Source organism: Ochlerotatus camptorhynchus, unplaced genomic scaffold (assembly GCF_037179485.1).
Source record: "Ochlerotatus camptorhynchus isolate MF236.1 unplaced genomic scaffold, CSIRO-AGI_Acam_v1.1 ptg000406l, whole genome shotgun sequence".
Classification (NCBI taxonomy): Eukaryota; Metazoa; Arthropoda; class Insecta; order Diptera; family Culicidae; genus Ochlerotatus; species Ochlerotatus camptorhynchus.
In genome coordinates, this window is record NW_027040892.1 from 4761259 (window position 1) to 4780870 (window position 19612).

The 19612-nt window shown below is 38.5% G+C and overlaps 2 protein-coding genes across 2 annotated transcripts; one reads left to right on the plus strand and one right to left on the minus strand.

Annotated features, from left to right (window-relative positions):
* Positions 1-4337: 4337 nt before the first annotated feature.
* Positions 4338-6312, minus strand: Alg11 (ALG11 alpha-1,2-mannosyltransferase). The gene is made up of 3 exons (XM_065233614.1): positions 6154-6312; positions 4899-6092; positions 4338-4842 (listed from the first exon to the last, which is right to left on the minus strand). Exons 1-3 carry the CDS (start codon positions 6171-6173, stop codon positions 4602-4604), a joined length of 1455 nt encoding a protein of 484 aa, XP_065089686.1. The 5' UTR covers positions 6174-6312; the 3' UTR covers positions 4338-4601.
* Positions 6313-14536: 8224 nt separating this feature from the next.
* Lamtor1 (Late endosomal/lysosomal adaptor, MAPK and MTOR activator 1) lies at positions 14537-18939 on the plus strand. The gene is made up of 5 exons (XM_065233615.1): positions 14537-14827; positions 14897-15060; positions 15163-15299; positions 18244-18320; positions 18393-18939. The coding sequence occupies exons 1-5, from the start codon at positions 14753-14755 to the stop codon at positions 18483-18485; spliced, it is 546 nt and encodes a 181-aa protein (XP_065089687.1). The 5' UTR covers positions 14537-14752; the 3' UTR covers positions 18486-18939.
* The last annotated feature ends 673 nt before the right edge of the window (positions 18940-19612 follow it).

Genomic DNA, 19612 nt, shown 5'->3' on the forward strand with positions numbered 1-19612 from the left:
AATGAAAAATCTTCGGAAAAATTCGAATGGGAATGGGAATGGGAATGTTCGATTGGCTCAGATTTAGACAGTTCATTTGGCTCAAAACATTCTCTCGCTCGCCCATCTCTCCGAGTATTTCTAATAAAGACCATACTCGGACCATATATAAGAAAACATTACGCCTCGAAGAAAGATTCTCAAATTCCAATGTAAGTCTTGAGGCTGTCCCATTTTTAAGAAAAGTACTCAAATTTTTGCTCTTCATCCATAAGTACCTTTCCAGTTGCCTCAGTAGTCTCTGTGCAGAAAATCAGAACATTTACTTAATATAGGACCAGGCTTCCAGTGCGCACGCTACTGTATGCGAGACGCAATACGAATAGTCTCATAATCATAGCAGTCTCATGCGCAAGAGATTTGTAGCACTCTGTTTCTCTCTCTTCAGTTTTGTCGCATCTCACATTCTCATAATGTCTGTGTGTCGCACTGTTTTGTAAGCACAGCACATTTCCGGATGTATGCGTTTCATGAGAACGAGTATCATGCGACGTCGCGTGAGACGAAGCTCATGCGCTTTTCGCAATGAGACGTCGCTAAGCGACGTTTCAATGCGGCATCGAAATAACAAACTCAACTAGAAGACCAACTCGTGGGGAAAGTGTTGTTTTGTTTTGGAAACGATGGAAAGCGACCTAGCTACTACACTCTTATCGAACATGGAGAAGAGGTGTCGGATGGTTATGACCAACAAAGTTTTCCTAGCGGCAATTTTCGTTGATTAAAGGATTAACTTGAAAAATAGCCCATTCATAACGAACGAAGTAAGAGATGTGGCTTTGGTAAGCGAAATGTACAATCAAGTTGTGGTTTATTTGCTCGTTAATATGCTTTTTTCAATTTCACCGAGGATCCACGGTACCAACACTAGGACTATTTGGAAATCTGTTGTCGCAAATTGATTGTTTCAATTCAGCATCATGGTGGCTGATATGAACTATCCTGTGAGCGCTAACACATCTGAAGAATTCAGTTGCTGCCGTAGTAAGTTTTGTTGATTGACAGGTATTCAATACAATTCCTGAAGCAAGAAGCTTAGCAACAATCCGTAATACAGATATGACACAAATTGTTCCTAAATTTATTACTTTAACCTTAATCCAGCATTTCGTACCTACGTACACTGTGGTGTAAAGTTGATCGGACAAAGGTCATTTTCATACAAACTAGCCAAGTTTAACATGTTATAAATGTGTTCTGTTATGATCAATTAGGCTGAAATTTTGACGCAAAACTACAAATATGTTGAATTTCACGTGTAAGAAATACCAAATTTTTTGAAGCACCTGCTGGAAGGTGACAATAAAAATAAAATTTGTGCATAGCTGTTTAGTTTTGTGTCAAAAATTTCAACTCAATTGATCTGACAGAACACATTTACAACATGTTAAACTTGGTTAATTTTTAAGTGTATGTGTATGTGTATGTGTAAGTGTATGTACTTGTGTGTATGCAATGAGAAGTCACCACCAACGTTTTTGCAGCAAAGTACACTTCTGCGTTGAAAATAATCCCTTAAAATAGTGTCTCTCAAGCCAGACAAATAAAAATATTAATCTTCAGAGTTCTATGATTACTAGCGTGTTGATATGATCGGTCAAGTCAGACCGAAATGTGAATTTTTTATTTGATTTTGAGAAAAACGAATTTAAAGTTGGCTGTTTAATATTGTGTCTTATGTAATGGGAAAAATCATTTGACCGTTTTCTCGTGCTACTCTAATTTTTCAAATCTGGCTGAAAAATTGAAATGTAGCTGAGGGAATTCTTGATCTTATGATATCATTAACTCATTTTTTGTTTTTATTTTGCTACTTAGTCCCTTCTGACTTAAGGCCGACCATATGATCTTGTATAGTATAGTGCTGTTTTGCATTCAAAATCGTCCATTTATATTTTTACTGGTCTGAGTAAAAGTATTCTGAGGGATTCTGAGTTTAATTTGGTGCAAATGCGCAATAACTTGTTTATTTTTCCACCAAATGGGCTGAAAGCTTCAGAGGCTTCCAAAAAATGTATTTTAGAAGATTTCCGCATAAGGACTTGTTGAAGGACACATAGTTCCACTGATATTCCGGTATTATTTGGGTGCTAACATGCTAACGGTACCCCAACTACCGTAAGGTTGCCATCCACCGCTCACGTAGCCTTCCTTTACCTTCCTTTAGCATCCTTTCAACAAGCAATTGCGTCTTCCTAGGATCATTAGTGGTGATCTTACGGTGATTCCAGTATATCTCTGGAACCATGAGTTGAGTCTGCTTGAATCTATACAAGAAGATATTTCTGGAACCATCTAAAAACTTTACCCCATTTCAAAATCCACATGTGCAAAGGCCACAAGTCTTCTGTGAACAAACCCTTGCAGTCCCTTATCTCGTCACCCGACAACATCACTTATGATGGGACCGCGAGAGTCAAAGCATGCGAATCAGCGCACGGCGATGGCGCCCTGAGAGAGCGCATTGAGATGTTTCAATGAAACAGTCGCATGTGATTGAATACATGCGTCGCATTGAGAGAGCAATGCGATGAGACAAACAAAAATTGAAACGCTTGAATTTTTTGAGAGCGTGTAGCTTGTCGCGCGCATCGTTCTGGTCTCTCTTTTGTACAATAATGTAGCACACCATGGATTTGAGAGTCATGCGACGCTCCGTCTCACAGCTCGCTGTCGCATTTGTGTACGCGTGAGATTTCCGGAAGCCTGTTTTCTTGTATTTTGGCAGTCGACTGCGTCGCTCATAATGAAATAGTTTTTGCACTGTCGTTTCCGCGAGAGAAGAAGAACACGCCACAGACAAAAAGAAGCCAGTTGTCTCCTCTTCCTCTCAGATTTCCAAATAGTCCTAGTGTTGGTACCGTGGATCCTCGGTGAAATTGAAAAAAGCATATTAACGAGCAAATAAACCACAACTTGATTGTACATTTCGCTTACCAAAGCCACATCTCTTACTTCGTTCGTTATGAATGGGCTATTTTTCAAGTTAATCTTTAATCAACGAAAATTGCCGCTAGGAAAACTTTGTTGGTCATAACCATCCGACACCTCTTCTCCATGTTCGATAAGAGTGTAGTAGCTAGGTCGCTTTCCATCGTTTTCTAAACAAAACAACACTTTCCCCACGAGTTGGTCTTCTAGTTGAGTTTGTTATTTCGATGCCGCATTGAAACGTCGCTTAGCGACGTCTCATTGCGAAAAGCGCATGAGCTTCGTCTCACGCGACGTCGCATGATACTCGTTCTCATGAAACGCATACATCCGGAAATGTGCTGTGCTTACAAAACAGTGCGACACACAGACATTATGAGAATGTGAGATGCGACAAAACTGAAGAGAGAGAAACAGAGTGCTACAAATCTCTTGCGCATGAGACTGCTATGATTATGAGACTATTCGTATTGCGTCTCGCATACAGTAGCGTGCGCACTGGAAGCCTGCAAGAAAATAGATTCACTGTTTGCAAAAATTCTCGCGTTTCTATACGTTCGCCCGACCCACCAGGCGCTGGTTCGCGTTTAACAGAAAATTGGTTCATAAAGGTCCCCCTATTGTCTCCTCTTCATCATAGGATTCTCTACAACACACAACTTGAGCATAACTTTCAGGCGTTAACTTGCAGAGATTAATACTGCCCGAATACCGTTCGTTCACTGAACGCAAAAACATTCATCCGTCTCCATGAAAAGCAATGAAACGGTTTGCATTCAATTAATCAGTTATTGATAAGTAAACTTGCGCAAACAGCAGCTCGAAACGCACAAAAACGCTCCATAACAAAGTAACTTTTCCCCGAGTTGCTGCCAAACTCAAACAATAAGTTGCTTAATTAAATTCAATTTCCAATCCGAACACCAACGACCACCTGTCCTTTCACCGTGGCCGTCCAATCAATTCGATCGAAACTTTCAGTCAACCCTTCGCAAAATTTCCACCATTCAACAAGGCATTCGGTGACCATTCGATCTGGACCGGGAAAATTGAATTCATTTTCCAAACCAGTCCAGCAGCTCGTTCCTTACATACCTACCTGTCTGTCTGCATGCGCTACAATAGTGAACTTACGCGAACCGAACAACTATCGATAACCTCTTCCTTTCACTGCGGATTCGTTTTAATTGCATTTCCACTGGCTGGCTGTGGCGAAAAGTTTTAAGTCCCTTTCGATCCGCTCCTCCCCGTGACTTCGATTGACAGTTACTACTTGTTCCGCTGATTGGAAACTGTTCGTTGGCACTGCAGTACGGGAGGAGAGGTACTGGAACTTCCGTTTTCACTAATTGTAGAGCAGTAAATGATTTAAACTGTTTCGGGAAAGTTTATTCGACTTTTCTTTGTTCCTAAATCTGACTCTCTACCATAGGTAACGTAGAACTTATAATTAAATGTAACAGGATCGGTCATAGCGTGCCCTAAAAATATCTACTGATTACATTTTGAGAAACATTGAAAATCCCGAGAAATGCGACTTTCTTTTAGCTAAAATCCACGTAGGCAAGCAATTTTAGGAAGAGTTCAAACTAAAGTTATTTACAAAAAATCTGCCTATCCATAACTGGGCTCTAACGGAACTCCTTGTCATCCAGAATGGGAGAAATTGCGCGGAGGAATCCATTTTCGAATTCCTTCTCCGAGAAACGATCCACCGAAGCACGAGCTGCTTCGCGAATCTTGTTGTTATACTCTCGGCCATTGTACAGAGTCGTGGCAATGCATCGTGCGTAGTCGTAGGCATCGATTGCCAAGTAACCGTTTTGGCTTCCCTCCGAAGTTTCCACTATGTCCATCAACGGGCCACCAGATCTAGAAGATGCGAGAAATCATAGTACAATTCACATTATTTCAAAAGACTAAGGTACCTATTAGCGACCATGATCAATCCAGCAGCCATACACTCGACCACGCTGATTCCAAAGTGCTCGTTCCACATTGCGTGCAATCCAATGCTGGCGACCTGATAGCATTGAATCAACTCCTGGTAGGACACGTTCACTCTAAATTCAACCGAATTCTCCAGCGAAAGGTGCTTGGCAAAGTCCTGCATGTTTTTCACCCGCTCACGGTCCTCTTCATCCCGACAGGACCCAACGATCAACAACCGAAGACGATTCCATAGTGCTTCATCCTTACTCAGCAAAGTCCTCAACTCATACATCGCTTGCAACTGCAGGGGGTGGTCCTTCTCCGGTCGGAACTGTCCCACTGACAGAATTACAATCTTATCATGAACACTTGCCAACGACTCGAGCTTCTTCAAGTGCGATACCTCACACGGAGGATACACCCTATGCGTCTTGTACGGAACATCCCAAAGAGAAATGATGTGATTCTCGGTCCAGGTGGAGTTCACCATAACCGTATCGGCACATCGTCCAACCATTCCGTAGATCTTGGAGAATATTCTGTAGTAGACGATTTTGATCCACGTTGCAAAAGGATTCTTCGCCACGTAGCCCCGATTGTTGTACGAATTCACGTGGCTCTGAACCCGTCTCAGCATATCCGTACTGATCGTCGGATAATGTGTGTAGCAGCCAATCTTGCATCCACCGATGTAAGAGAAGATCGGATATGTAAAAGCATACCCCATCGTATCGATGTAGACATCCGGTTGTAAGGTCAGCAACGCTTCCATGCCCACCATCATCGATCCCAGACTCTGACCCAGCAAAGTAAAGTACGGATATCGCTTCGCTTCGATCCACTTCCGCCTCTTCAAGTACACAAACTGAATTCTCTTGCTATCCAGGCTCACATTGAACGTCCTCTCCGCCTTATTCAGAATCTCCTTTGGCGTTGCCTCCAGATCTCCCGTATAAATGAACAACTTAATCCCATCGTACTTGTTCTGCAACGCCCTCACTGCGCACCAGAGCACCCGTTCTCCTCCGCCACCGGCATTACAGTACGGATGGAACAGAGCCACGTACTTGTCGTTATCATTGTTATTCCTGCGCTTATTCTTCTGACTCCGGATCAACTGCCGAAGCAACAGGAACACCGTCAGCAGCCCGATCAGAGTAAACGAGCCTATGAACAGCGCCACGTAGATTCTGAAATCATCAATGGCATCCATCGGTAACAGTCCATATTTAGAAGAAAATCGCTACTTACAAACTGCACAAGCAAAACATTCTGCAATTATTCCTCGACCGGCAACTTTAATTTTCAGCCAAACTGAAACGCCACATTCACGTAATTATTGATTTTTCCGGTAGGTAGGAAGTTCTTCTTTCACGATGGAAGAAAGAGCCGCACACGAAATACCAAACAGGCAGCCACCCACCCAAATAGAAGACAGAAAAACTGATTGTTGTTTACGTACGAAGGATAATGCCGTGATCGTTCTTGACAGATGTTCCGTTTTGACGTGGAACGCGAAAGTCAAAAGCAAAACAAAAGCGAACGAAAATCGCTCGAGTTTAGCAAAGCTGCAAACCGTGTGCTCGAAACGAAAAGTGGCATGTGACATACAAAGAATACCTTCTTTTCGAGAAGAGTTGCACGATAAGAAAGATTTGCGATCATTACCTCTAAAAGTTCAAAGTTTCAAAATAAAGCTTACTACGGTCAAATGAAATATATGAAAGTATTAAAATTAAAAGCGAATAACTTTGCTTCAAATAAAAATTGAGGTTAAAGACTGTTTTAATAGAAATAACATGTGCCATTACACAGCAAAAAAAGTTGTTGAATATTACATCGAAACTGCTGCAACCAGGTCAATCCATCGGTTGTGTAATATCACATTGTACGATGTACATCGATTTTGCGAACAAAATTACATCCATTGATGTAATATTGTATCTGCTTTTTACTATTACATCATTATTTCATACATCAGCTTGAATTACATTGATCGCTATTACATTTTTTTTTTGCTGTGTAGGTTTGAAGACAATATTTTCAATTTATATATAAAATTTTCCATTTTATATTCCGAGGGGCGATCAACTTTATAAATCAGCTGTATTGTAAAAACAGACTTCGGAAAATACACAAAAAATACGTAAATGCGTACACGCTGAAACTAAAATACCCCGATAAAAATACTCAAAAATACATCGAAAATACTTTGTACCCGAAAAATACATTCCATCATGAATTTAATACACCTTAATGCAAAAATACACAAAACTTAACAATACATAAATACCTGAGTTCTGACTCAAAATGCTTGTCATCTGGGAGCCGAGTCAAACTGTCAAACGGGAGCCAAACATTCAAAAGAGCTCAGAAGTTACGTACACACAAAAAATTATCGTTGTTGAAATTAAAAAAAATCGTTGGTAGAATTAAAAGTTTGCGTTGGTTCTTTTTGGTAGAAAGCGGTTAGCTTTCAAAATAAAAGTTAGCCAACTGTCAAATCAAAAGTAGTCCACTCACTACTTTTAAAAGTTTAAACTTTCAAAATGAATTGTACTACTGTCAAATCAAACGCATCACAGTGTTGAAATTAAAAGTGAATTATTTTTGATCCAAAACAAGCTATTAACATGAAAGTTCCTTACTGTTACAATAATATGTACCATTTTGATTTAAAAAATCAATATTTTCAATATGAATACCAGCATTTTCAGCATCAAATTTTTCATTTAAAAATCTATTGATTATAAAATTCCTATTTTTGTGCTTAAATTTCAAGTTCCAAAAATAAATTTGTGTTTTTATATTGAATGTTTTTACAGTTTACATGCTAATTATTAGATTTTTGTATGGTTAGATAAACGTCGTTAAGCAGCAGTCAGATTTTGAACTGCATCATCCATGTCTGTTGTGGTCCAGGACGGAGCAACAAAACTCAGTGAACTGGTGGCTTCGCTGAGGATATGTTCTATGTGGGAAGCAGCCAGCGAAGCGTCGTGGATCTAATCTAGAATGGTATATAGAAATTAATGAGAGTGTAAAAGTGAGAGGTAATCTGAAATAATCTTGTCCAAGCAGGGGGAAATTTAAGGTCACTTACTTGAATCCTTGTCGGACATTTGCGAGGTTTGCGTCTGTTCGAGAGTTTCTTGTGCTCGTGTTCCATTCCACTATACCGGCATTGGCGAGCTGCTCGTTTCTAGAGCCGTATAGACGTCCTTCAGGTAGTTCCAGGTAGGTTTTCACGTTCTAATGGACGACCGGATTCTACTGAAAGATTCAATATTTTATTCGGGATCGAGACAGGGAATAATTTCAATACTGAACTGTTGCATGGGTCGATGCACAGGCTGGTAGCTGGTTAAATGTTCCACCTATTTTTTGGCGCGTTTTGTTTTTATATACTCACGCTACCGTAGAATAACCCATAAAAAGGTAGAAATCTACCCATGAAGAAGTAATTTTGACAGTAAAACCATTTTCGATTTGAAAATTTGAGCTTTTAAAACTACAAGCTAAAATCAAAACATTCGTTTTTGAATTGAAAATTACATTTTTAAATTAAATATCTTCGTAGTTAGGGTAACGAATTTATTGATACTTTTAAATTGAAAGGTCAATATTTTTACTGGAACAATTTTTGTTTTTTGTGTGTAGGTAGTTACTGTTTGAACCACAAGTAAAGGTGTTGCCACCTACTGAAAACAAATTAAGAATTATAATTATGAAACTGTCGAAACATCAACCTTAGTAGGCGGATAATGTAAATCATCGAGCGTGATGCTCGAAAAAGTGTTTTTATTTGATATTAATAATGCCAAAACTTGGTTGCTGAAACAAGAATGTAATCGAACTTTATACGAGTCATGTGAGCTTTGTGGGCAGGTGCACTCCCATCACCATGTGTACGTTATTTCTGGAGCAGAGGAGGAGGAGCCAAGAGTTCATTTGACAGCATGTATATACAATTTTGTGAGCTGTTTCAGCAAAACAAAAGCAAAACTTCGGACAATTTTCAAAATGTTTTCTAGCTCACTTGAAAAATGAAATCGGTTGAGTTCGCAGTACTCAGATAAATAAGAAAAAAAAAATACAAAATACACATTTTCAACTCGGGTAGATGAATATAAAATACACAAGTTGACAGCCCCTCGTTGTATTCTATTGGATATCAATTTAAAAGTTTTCATGTTCGAAAGAAAGAACCGAAGGTATCTTTATTATTTGCTATTTCTGATTGTTTTTTTTTTTTTTAGAATCGGTGAACAAACAGTTTTGAATCTTCAAACCCAGATTGCGCAGGAACAAGTGGTGGAGATTCTGGTCGGTGATCGTGGAGCGGTTAAATCACCTGCACTGGAGTACGAACCTCCAAGTCGCCAAGAACAGGCCAACATCACCAGGTTCTAGGATGGACACACTGTCATTTAAATGTAAATAAGTTGTTTATATGTATCATAATCATTAAAAAGAATTATTCCCTGTAGCCACCATCATTTACCATTCGTGACTGTTCCGGATAGACTGGTTGTACCACCGACAAACCGACATGACATTTAATTCTGACTTAGGGTTACGGTATGTAATGTGGGTCTAGTCCTTTCATTCGGCCTATCACGCAAATAAATAATTAATTAAGGAATATTACACAAAAAATAAGGAAAATATTGATCACTGATGGTTGATAAATGTGTACCACACACAAATCAATTTATATCACAACATTTCAATACATTTTCAGCTCTCGTAAGTAATAAAACTGGTTGAGAATATCACAATGTTCGGAGTTTTTAGCCGCCATGACTTATAAGGTTAAGATGGGAAGGTTGACTGACGATCATCAAATGGCCTGATTATGGCATTTATTGATTGGAATTACCTGATAATACACACTAGACGTAAAACTTACAGTTGCTGTTTGAATATTTTATGTTTATTTTAATTGTTTAACAACGTTTTCACAAGTAAAACATGGACCCAACTTTAGGGACACATTTCTTTTCTATGTTCCTAACTATGGCCCATGAAATTCATTTGACAGCATATAGCAATAAGAGTAACGTCAACAATGTTGTTTTGCATTTGGATGATAAGGAACGAACAGGAAGGGAGATTTTTTCTGCCAAACCTGTATAATGAACATCACAATGTTCTGATTTAGATATTCTGCGGTCAAAAGACGATAAGCGAAATTTTTAATTTTTAATTTTTAAATTGAGTGATTTAATGTAGTTTTCGTAAAATTTTCTCTAAGAAATGTTTTGAGGAATGAAGAGTATTAAGTTAACAGTGATAGTGATAAAAAAAAATACATCAGAAAACGTTACCAAGAGCGTTTTTTTGAGGATCAAACAAGATAGGACGAAGTTGCATCCATAAATAGACCCAATTTGGGGACAATAGACCCATATTACATACATTTCCCTCGTGAGTTATTGTCTTAAAAAAAGTAAGTTTTTCAACTTTTCGTGGTTTCTGATAGCAAACGACATGATAAGCATATCTAAGCATACCATTTAGCAGTAGAATATCGTTTGCAGGTAAATTCATTGATGAGTTATGATTAAAAACGTAATCGATGGCTGCATATTAGACCGAGGTTAGGGACGTATACCCTATGTCCGAAAATCGTAAACGGCCGATTTAAATGTGCAGTGATCCGCGAGGTGATCCGAACTGTCAAAATCATAGGATTTTTTGATCTAGATAAAAATATTTTTTCCAGAATAGATCAGACACGAACCAATTTATAACTTTTGCATGCGGGTGCATGGCTTAGCTAAATATTTCCCATGAACAATGATTTTCAGAATTATGAAATCATGACATGGTAAAGTGATAACTAGTACTTGTAAGTTACAAGATGAGGACGTGAAGTATGTGTTTGACACATAAAATCTGTCAATATTGCTTTCAGTGCGTCACAATCAGCAATTTAACGACTCGTGAGTGCTCACTCTGAGTGAACGCTCACGAATCATAAGATCGCTTATTGTGACGCTCTGAAAGCAAAATTGGCAGGTTTTATGAGTCAAACACATACTTTAAACACTCTTCTCGTTACTTACAAGTACAGCATATCATTATATCATCTAATGATTGCATAATTCCAAACAATATGTTTTTATAGCAAGTGAGTGGAAGCAACCCTGCTACGATGCAAGTGTAAAAGATTAAGCTGTTCAAAAATGCCAAAATCACGTGAGTTGCACCGTAGCTATATCTAGAGTAACATTTGAAATGGGCATTTGTCCAAAACTTAAACCAATCGATCGAGTTTTGATACCATTCTATAGAACCGATTGATAGCTACTAATCGTGTAGAAAAGTTCCTCATAATCGATAAAAATCATTAAAATTAACTCAAATTTCGAAACGGCCGATCAGAGATATTTTGTATTCATTAAAAGGCCCACACCAGGGGAACAACAATTCAGGATTATCTCATTACTCAAATCTCTCATAAAATGTTCAACGTGCACAAAATTTCAATCCATCGATCTATTCTTTCTATTCCCAACATATCCCTTCTGCATACACCGCATATACCCAAATTATCAAGAAAGACGTGCAGTTTCTCGCAGTTAAGGTCAACCGCGAAGCACTCTACCATACTCACTATCAGTTTTCAACGATCTCATTAAAACAGACGATGGAAACACTCGTTAATAATCGGTCATGGGGGCAAAACATCAAGCACATCCAGGGGGCGGGGGGAATGGCAACACACATCTTCTTCCCGGACTCAAACTGGAATGGCATGCCCTCCGCGTTAGTCTTAATGGAATAGGGATTCATCAAATTGGCTGCACTTGTTTTCTCTTCACACTTAATCTAGCTCGGTAAAATCACCAACAGCCGATTACCTCGGCATTTATTTTTGCTGATATCTCTGCAAAAGATATGCTTGTTAGCTGATATTTCAGCAAAATGTTATTTGTTAGCTGAGTCTCGGCAAATGCTTTACTGAATCTCAGCAAAATAAATTGCAGAACTACTCGGCTCACGCAGAAAAAAAAACATAGTACCTTCAAATAAAGCATGATTCATTTCAAACAAAATTTTGAATAGAATATAGATCAATAAAATCCATAGAGCAATCCAATAAAAATATTAACTTGAAATAATGCCACCAGCTTTATTGAATTAAACATCGATTTTTATTGATTCAAAAAAATGTTTACTTGAATCAACCTGCAGCATTTTTTAGAGCAACGCATAATTTTAGTTGTAGCGATTCATATTTTTTTATTGTATCAAAATCAAATTTATGTAAATCAATAAATATTTTTTTCCCTTATTTATTCTATGACAATTTAGGTTTTTAGAAAATTGCGAACAATACGCTTGCTCGCATAAGAAGCATTCTTCGAGTCGAAATCAAATTCAATCATATCATTCAAATATGAAAACGTTAACGAACCAAATTTGTAACAATTTTATGGTATTGCGTTTTTACTGCGTTTTTTTTCACGTCACCGCTGAAATTGTAATTACATGAATTAATTTGATAATAATTTGAAAGAATTTACACAATTAAATAAAATTATGGCTTACATTTTAAGAGCAATAATAATGGAGGCAAAGGCAGGAGGAACTTCTTTTCGTTTGCCAAACGATGCCAATACAGACTGACAGTTTGAAGCGTGCACTTAAAAAAATATTCAGTTAAAACAATCAAAGTAACCATTTCGATTGAAAAAATATATAATTGTTACAAACCAAATATCGTTTATTTAAATCAATCGCATTAATGATGCAATTCAATCAAATTAATATATTTAAAGTGAATGGAGCGCTCTTTTAATTTAATTTTATTTATGAACAGAAACAAACCAAAGCATTGTATTAAAAATCAACAAAATAGTTTGTTGATTCATTACCAGGCCAGTGACAAGGCCTATACCATCAGCAGCGTTTGACAGTAGGCAGCATGTCCCGGGCTCAAATCGTTTATTTCGCTGTTTTGGGCCCGCTGTTACGGTATAACATGTTGCCTACGCCTGCCAACTGCACGCAGAAAAAACGCTCTGTAATGAACAGCCCATTACAGAGCGTTTTTTCTGCGTGCTGTTGGAATCTCGGCGAAAAAAATTTAAGTGTGTTCGTATCTCCGTTTTACATCATTGGAAATTACGTGAATGAGGCCACTCTTGATCCCGCATGAAACATTCATCAGCATCATTATCCAAACATGCGTTAACTTCAGACGTTAACACTACACTAATAAAATTCTAAACTTAATGTTTATTTTGTCTGTGCACATAATTTTTATAAGATATTCAAAACATTATTTTTATACGTGTAAACATAATTTTCATAATAAATCCCTTACCTACTATAGGCTACCCCATAACACGTATATGCGTGACAAATTTTATTTATATGTATGCTGCCATAAAAATTATGGTTCGAATCTTATAGATGAAGGTTATGTGTTTTCACACATAATGTTTAAGTGGTTCAATTCAGTGCACACTATTAATATGGCGTCAGACAATAAGTTTGCACAAATTGTGCTAAATCGTCTCCATCTTCCAACAAAACTTGAGCATTCTCAAAGGTAAATAATTATTTATCTCATTTATCTTTAACTATTTACCATAAAACTATTATTTTCGATTGTTTTCAGCGAAAAAACATTCACAGAAACATTAGCCAACAGCCGTGATGAGCTCGGAGAAGCTTTGAAATCAGAGGAAACCGTGATCTTCCGTCGGATAACTAAATGGCGTAAGGCAAACGTGAGTAAGTACAATAAATATTATTTGTTTGAAATTAATTTTTTTTTTGTGAATTCTACACAGTTCCTGCTGGACGTGCAGGAGGAGGACGTGTAGGAGGAAGACTTGCAGGAGGATGACGTGCAGGAGGAGGACGCGCAGGAAGAGGATGTAGAGACTAAAGGCGGCGATGTATACGCTAGACCGAGCGCTAGACCCTCCGAGGCTTCGACCTCGCCTTCGACAGACATCTGAGGACTCAAACCAAAAACACCTTCACGCGGGAATATACAATCCACTGACGTCAGTGACGGTGTAAAATCTTCAGGAAAATAAATAATTTATCAGAGTCTGTATTGTTATTATTTTATTTATATTTTTAGTACATAAAATATATGAAATTGACATGTAAACGTTATTATTTGTACCATGACTTTCATTTGAATTAGACACATAATCTTTATGTTCTACCGAGAAAGAAATGTTATTAACCTCACACATAAATTCTATTTACCAATGCAAATTAAATTCATTTCTTATATGCCATTGAATTTATTGGTGGGAAACCAAATAATTTTTATGTTCTTTAAACATATTTTTTATTTGTGAAGTCTAATTGCAAAAAACTATGTTGTTTCACACATAAAAGGTATATGGAAATTCAATTCGGTGTATTTGTCAAAAGAGTTCAGTAAAATTATTCGGTTATCTTGCCGGGATATTATTAAAATTTGATATGAATCATATAAATGATAAGTTTTCGTTTTCCGTGTATGTCATCGGCACATACCTTCTTTTCGCCCGATCATCTTCTCCCTCTTCTCCCGAAACAAAACAATGAAACGGAGAGTAAAGTCAAAGCAAAACGTCAGAAAATTATTCTTTTGTGCGAAGTGCGAGTCGAGTAGCGAGTTTCTGGTGGCTGTCTTGCCGTACTGTTATCGCTAATCATTATTTTTATTTTTGTTCCATTTAAACGGACAAGCGAAAGAATTTCGACGTTCTCGGCCGCCTGATTAAACCACGGTGCGAAAATATCAAAAGCCTCCCACTGATAGTGGCACAGTGGGAAACGATTAACTACTATCAACGTTAAGAGAAGAACAAAAAACTTCCCGATAGCCATGAACGATTGTTTCCGTGCAGTGGTAGATTACGCTACCAGGTGCTTCAGATGCCATGAAGACTCCACCGCTCAGGTAAGGAATGAGATGCAGCAGTTGTGGTTTTGATAATTCCGAAATTCTGATTGTTCTTGTTCACGCCAGGGCAATGAACCGAATGAACGAACACATCTGCTTGACAATCCGGTCAGCAATAGTCCCGCCGTCCGGAGGTCGGACAGTGAGGACCTTACGCAGGAATACCCCAACTCGGTACCGAAGAAGGATGATGTTTCGGCGCTAAACAAAATCATACAAGACACTGCAGCGTAAGTTTGTATTTTGATTTCAGTGTCGTCGTCCGCTCTATGCTGATTAGAGGATGTTTGGCTTTCGGTGTTTGTTTATTGATTTGGATTTCTTCCCTTTAGGAATGTAATTGATGTCGCTGCCATGGACATCCACAACATTGAACCTCACGAGTATAACGACCGGGTGAAGATCTACTCGCAAAGACTGGAACAGCAATGGAACACGGTGCAGCATCCGAATCATGTTCACCACGTTGGTGAGTAATAACTACTGGTTCTAGAGCTGTCATATTTCTGGCAGCTAAAATCTTTAATCAATACATCTCGATGCGAGAGAGATGTTCACGATTCGATCGAGGATCGATCATTTCCTCGGCTTTTTTATGTTGGATCTGGTCGTGACTGCCTCGGATAGGATAGAAATGATCTATATTTCTTGTATTTGTTTGGTTTACATGTATGAATTTTCAAGTGACACAGATGCGTCTTTTCAAATTTAATTATTTTGAAATTTTAATTATTATAACTGTTCCTTGTCCTATCAGGCCTGTTAGAGTATGACCACCTTGGTGGGATTGGTTTGTTGTGACTGCCTCGCAATAACATAGTTTTTTTTATTATTATTTATGAAATAGATTTTTAGCCAAGTCATGCGACGCTAGATTATTCTTTCTTCCTTCCTTACCGCTAGATTATTAACAACTGTGAAAGAGTTTAAGGACCTGCTATAGTATAGTCGCATCTTTAAGCCTCCACCACTACGTGCTCTCAGTAGGTAGCACAACTCTAATCTAGAAGCCGCGCTGAGTCTAGCAGTTTTAGTTTTATACTTAAGGTAGATCGTCTTTATATCGTTTATACAATAGTCTGGGTAAAGCTTGTAGGCCGGATTATAACCTTCTTCGATTTGTATTCAGGTCTCACACTGTGCCAAATTTGTATAAGTTTAGTTATGATATAGATTTTCGGTGATACGATCCAGAAGCCCAGGTTCTGATGCCACTTCGCATTTTCCAGGCGACATATCTGCTACCGGAAGACATACAATAACAAAACTGCTTTCTCATGTTTGCCGAACCGGAGACGAACCAGCCCAGGGCCGAAAGTCTCCTTAATAAAGATATAAAAAAAAATGTTTGCTGTGATGCAGCAAATATGGTTTTGCAAATTTAATGCCTGAAATCGCAATAGTGTTCGAGATTAACTTCCTAGAAAACTCCAAAAGGCAGTTCAATTGCCTATGATTTGTGGACACTGGATCGTATCACCGTTTTGTTTCCAAAGAAACCGACAGTACAAAATTTAAAAAAATCCCTCATTTCTTAATATACCTAGTCCATTCTTAATATAGCATCATAGCACATATCCCAGGTAATCATGAATCATGACATTAAATGTCGGGCGTAACCGCGATGATCGATTCTCTTCGTCGATTGTCTCTTGCGTTTGTTGTTGGTTTTGATAGCCAATACAACCTCTTTCATCACTGTATTGGACAAATTTCAAAAAATTGCTTCCCTGAGATGTAGCAATTTAAAGAGAAAATCGATAAAGAGAATTGATCATTTCAGTTAGGCCCTTATGCATTATGTATGCATGCCTGAGTCTTAAATTAAGCAAACTGTGCAAAACTACTTTGTCGAAGACTGCAAAACGGTTAGAATTTTGTGCCAATGGTTTGTTATATACCGTGGAGTTAATGTAATGAGTTTTAGAGATGAACTAGCCAACGGCTAAAAATCTCTCTAATAAAGTTTAAAAAAAAATGTAAGGTCACCTCACTATAGGGTAAATTATGGCTTCGGCACCCATTTACTGTTTTCGGCAACCGAAATTGAAACGTTAATTTCACTGTATTTTCCCATCAAAACTCTTCGCTGAATGTATAAAGCCGATTCCTTACCTTTTCAGCTTCAACCTGATTACATTTTTACGACTGTGCAATCCTGTTATGCCATATTTTTCTTTAAAGGAAATATACACACTACAAAATACGGCTGATTTCGAGTTGCCGATAATAGAACAACTGGTTAACACGCAGTTCAAATGGAAAGGGTGCCGAAGAAAAAGAGACTGCTGACAATAGTCACACTCACATGAAAAGTTTGGGGCGTTGTAAAAACATGTTCAAAACGTTTTGATCAATTCTGTCGATTGGAATTGGTAGAACAGCAAGCAGCAGATAAATGTCAACAAACAAACGTGTCATGTATGTGTGTGACGCTGAGAAATCGCTAATAGAAGTTAGGACGCTGCTTAGATTGACGAGAATACGTAAATTCCCCTATATACTTATTATGATTATTTTTCTAATAACTTGCAAATTTTAGCAACTGGTTTTTGTGGTAATAATAGGTAATAATGTTCAGAAATAATGATAATGATTATGCAGTGAACGGTGAAGATTGCATGAGCGGTGAATGACTTCTTCACCTTAATAACATAGTTTCTAGGTGGAGCTGGAATTAGGGCGCAACAGCTTTTGTAAACAATGAGTTCTATCGATGATTTCTAGGAACTCAAGGCACGCCCACGCAAACCGACATACCCATCGGTTAAGGGAAGTCTTCGCCTACCCGATGAGGATGTTGTTTTGCGTGAGCGAGCCTTGAATTTCTAGAAATCATCGAAAGAAGTTGTGGTGTACAGACACGGACGGATATGGAAGACCGAATAAACGAACGCAAAGTCAACGATTTAGCTTGTATTTATTTCCGCTTCAATTCTTCGCGTCGTGACACGTTCGCGATTCACTATTTCTACCTTTCCCTCCGGAAGTCGTCTCTCTCTCTCTCTGAATGTCAGTGGCAACCAGAGGTGTGCCAATCTCCACAAAGTCATTGTTTACAAAAACTGTTACGTTGCCGCTGGAGCTCTATCTATATTTAACGCTCCTAAATCCCCTGGTCACGCAACTATGAGAAATCCCCAAATAATGAGTAATGTGGATATTTCAAACAAAGCTAAGCATGTAGATGGGTATTATTGACTAGTGTATGGGAAAAGTATGAATTTGGAACACATCGCAATACACTTCAAAATATAGGCAAACAGAATGGAGTTAGTCGCCGCACGAAATTATGGATCCACACGGTATGCCACTCAGAATTTACCACGAACGATCGTTCGGCAGATAATATCGTTTGTTACTCCCTGTCGAAAACGTACTTCATACCTGTCTCGCTGCTCTCTTTCTTTCAGGTTTACTCAAGGATATCGCGACGAATCCAGAGTCAGTACTAACTTCCGTACCCATTGTACATGCAGATTTAAGCATGGTAAGCTATCCTTTTTACATTTTAAACTATAAAACAATCTAATTTATAATCAACTCCTTCATACACACACAGATCCGTGACATGGTCCAGCAGGCAAATGTGGCCGTCGAGGAGATCAAGGTCAATCATACCGAAAATCTGGTGGTGCCTTTTAGGATTCCATAATATCACGCCATTCGGCGGCATCTGTAAAAGCTGGAAGCATTCTTGTAACTATGCCAGGAGCCGCGCTACTAAAAGCTTACTCAGTTCTCCATCGTGTTAACATATAGTTGTTGTATGTGCACATATTGAATTCGCTAATTGATTTTGTTTTGTTTCTCGTGGCAAAGTTTAACTTTTTATCAATGTCGAGAATTAACTTTCGTTTCCGAATGTGTTATACAATGTTAGTGTCGTAGCTAGATCAAGATTCAACAGTGTAAAAATGTTAAAAGCTCCTTCAGCGTCTTTGAGCAGTTTTAAAGCCATTGCGTTCTAGAATTTGCGTAAAGTTAGGATATTACGATTCTCCCCCTTCCTTTCCTCTCATACACGCACCAACTCACATGTACGAGCAAAAGTGCTAGCCTGTAATTAAATGAATAAATATTCGTAAGTACATAAGCTTTGTATGAAACTTGTCCGGCGTATTTTATGAAATTATCACAGCGAATCAAGCCATTAAAATGGTATGAATTATTGATGTCAACAACTACAGTCAACGTGGCATTTCAAAATTCGTGCAGGCCGCCATTACCGAGCGTGGAAAGCTGGACAACGATATAAATGGTCAAGCTGACCGATCAAACGCGATGGCTTGGGATTCCATGCGACGAATTGCAGTCCATGAAGGTGAACGAAACATACCCCCTTATTCTGCGAGTCACGTGACTCTCTGTCACCGGTGAGGTGACAATTGTCACCTCACCGGTGAGAGAGAGTCACGTGACTCGCAAAATAAGGGGGATAGGCTGCTCCTGCTTCCATCAACTATGAACTATGTAAGCGGAAATAAATCGAAGCAAGGGTGCAATGGCAATTGATCTTTATGGACGTATGGCGATCCAAGACATCCGGATCAAAACTCAGCTCACAGAACTTTCAATCGAGGTTTCCTAAGCATAAACATAAAGTTTTCAGAAGCTCTACCAAGATGACCGATTGAGAGGGTGTGTTTACGTCTACAACTGTTTTTTTTTTTCCTTTGGTTTGTTTTTTTTCCGTCGATCTTGTTTTCCGTGCTGAGCACCAATGCTACCGACGTGCCAGGAAGGCAGCTCCCACACCTGGACCCTACCTATCGACCCATC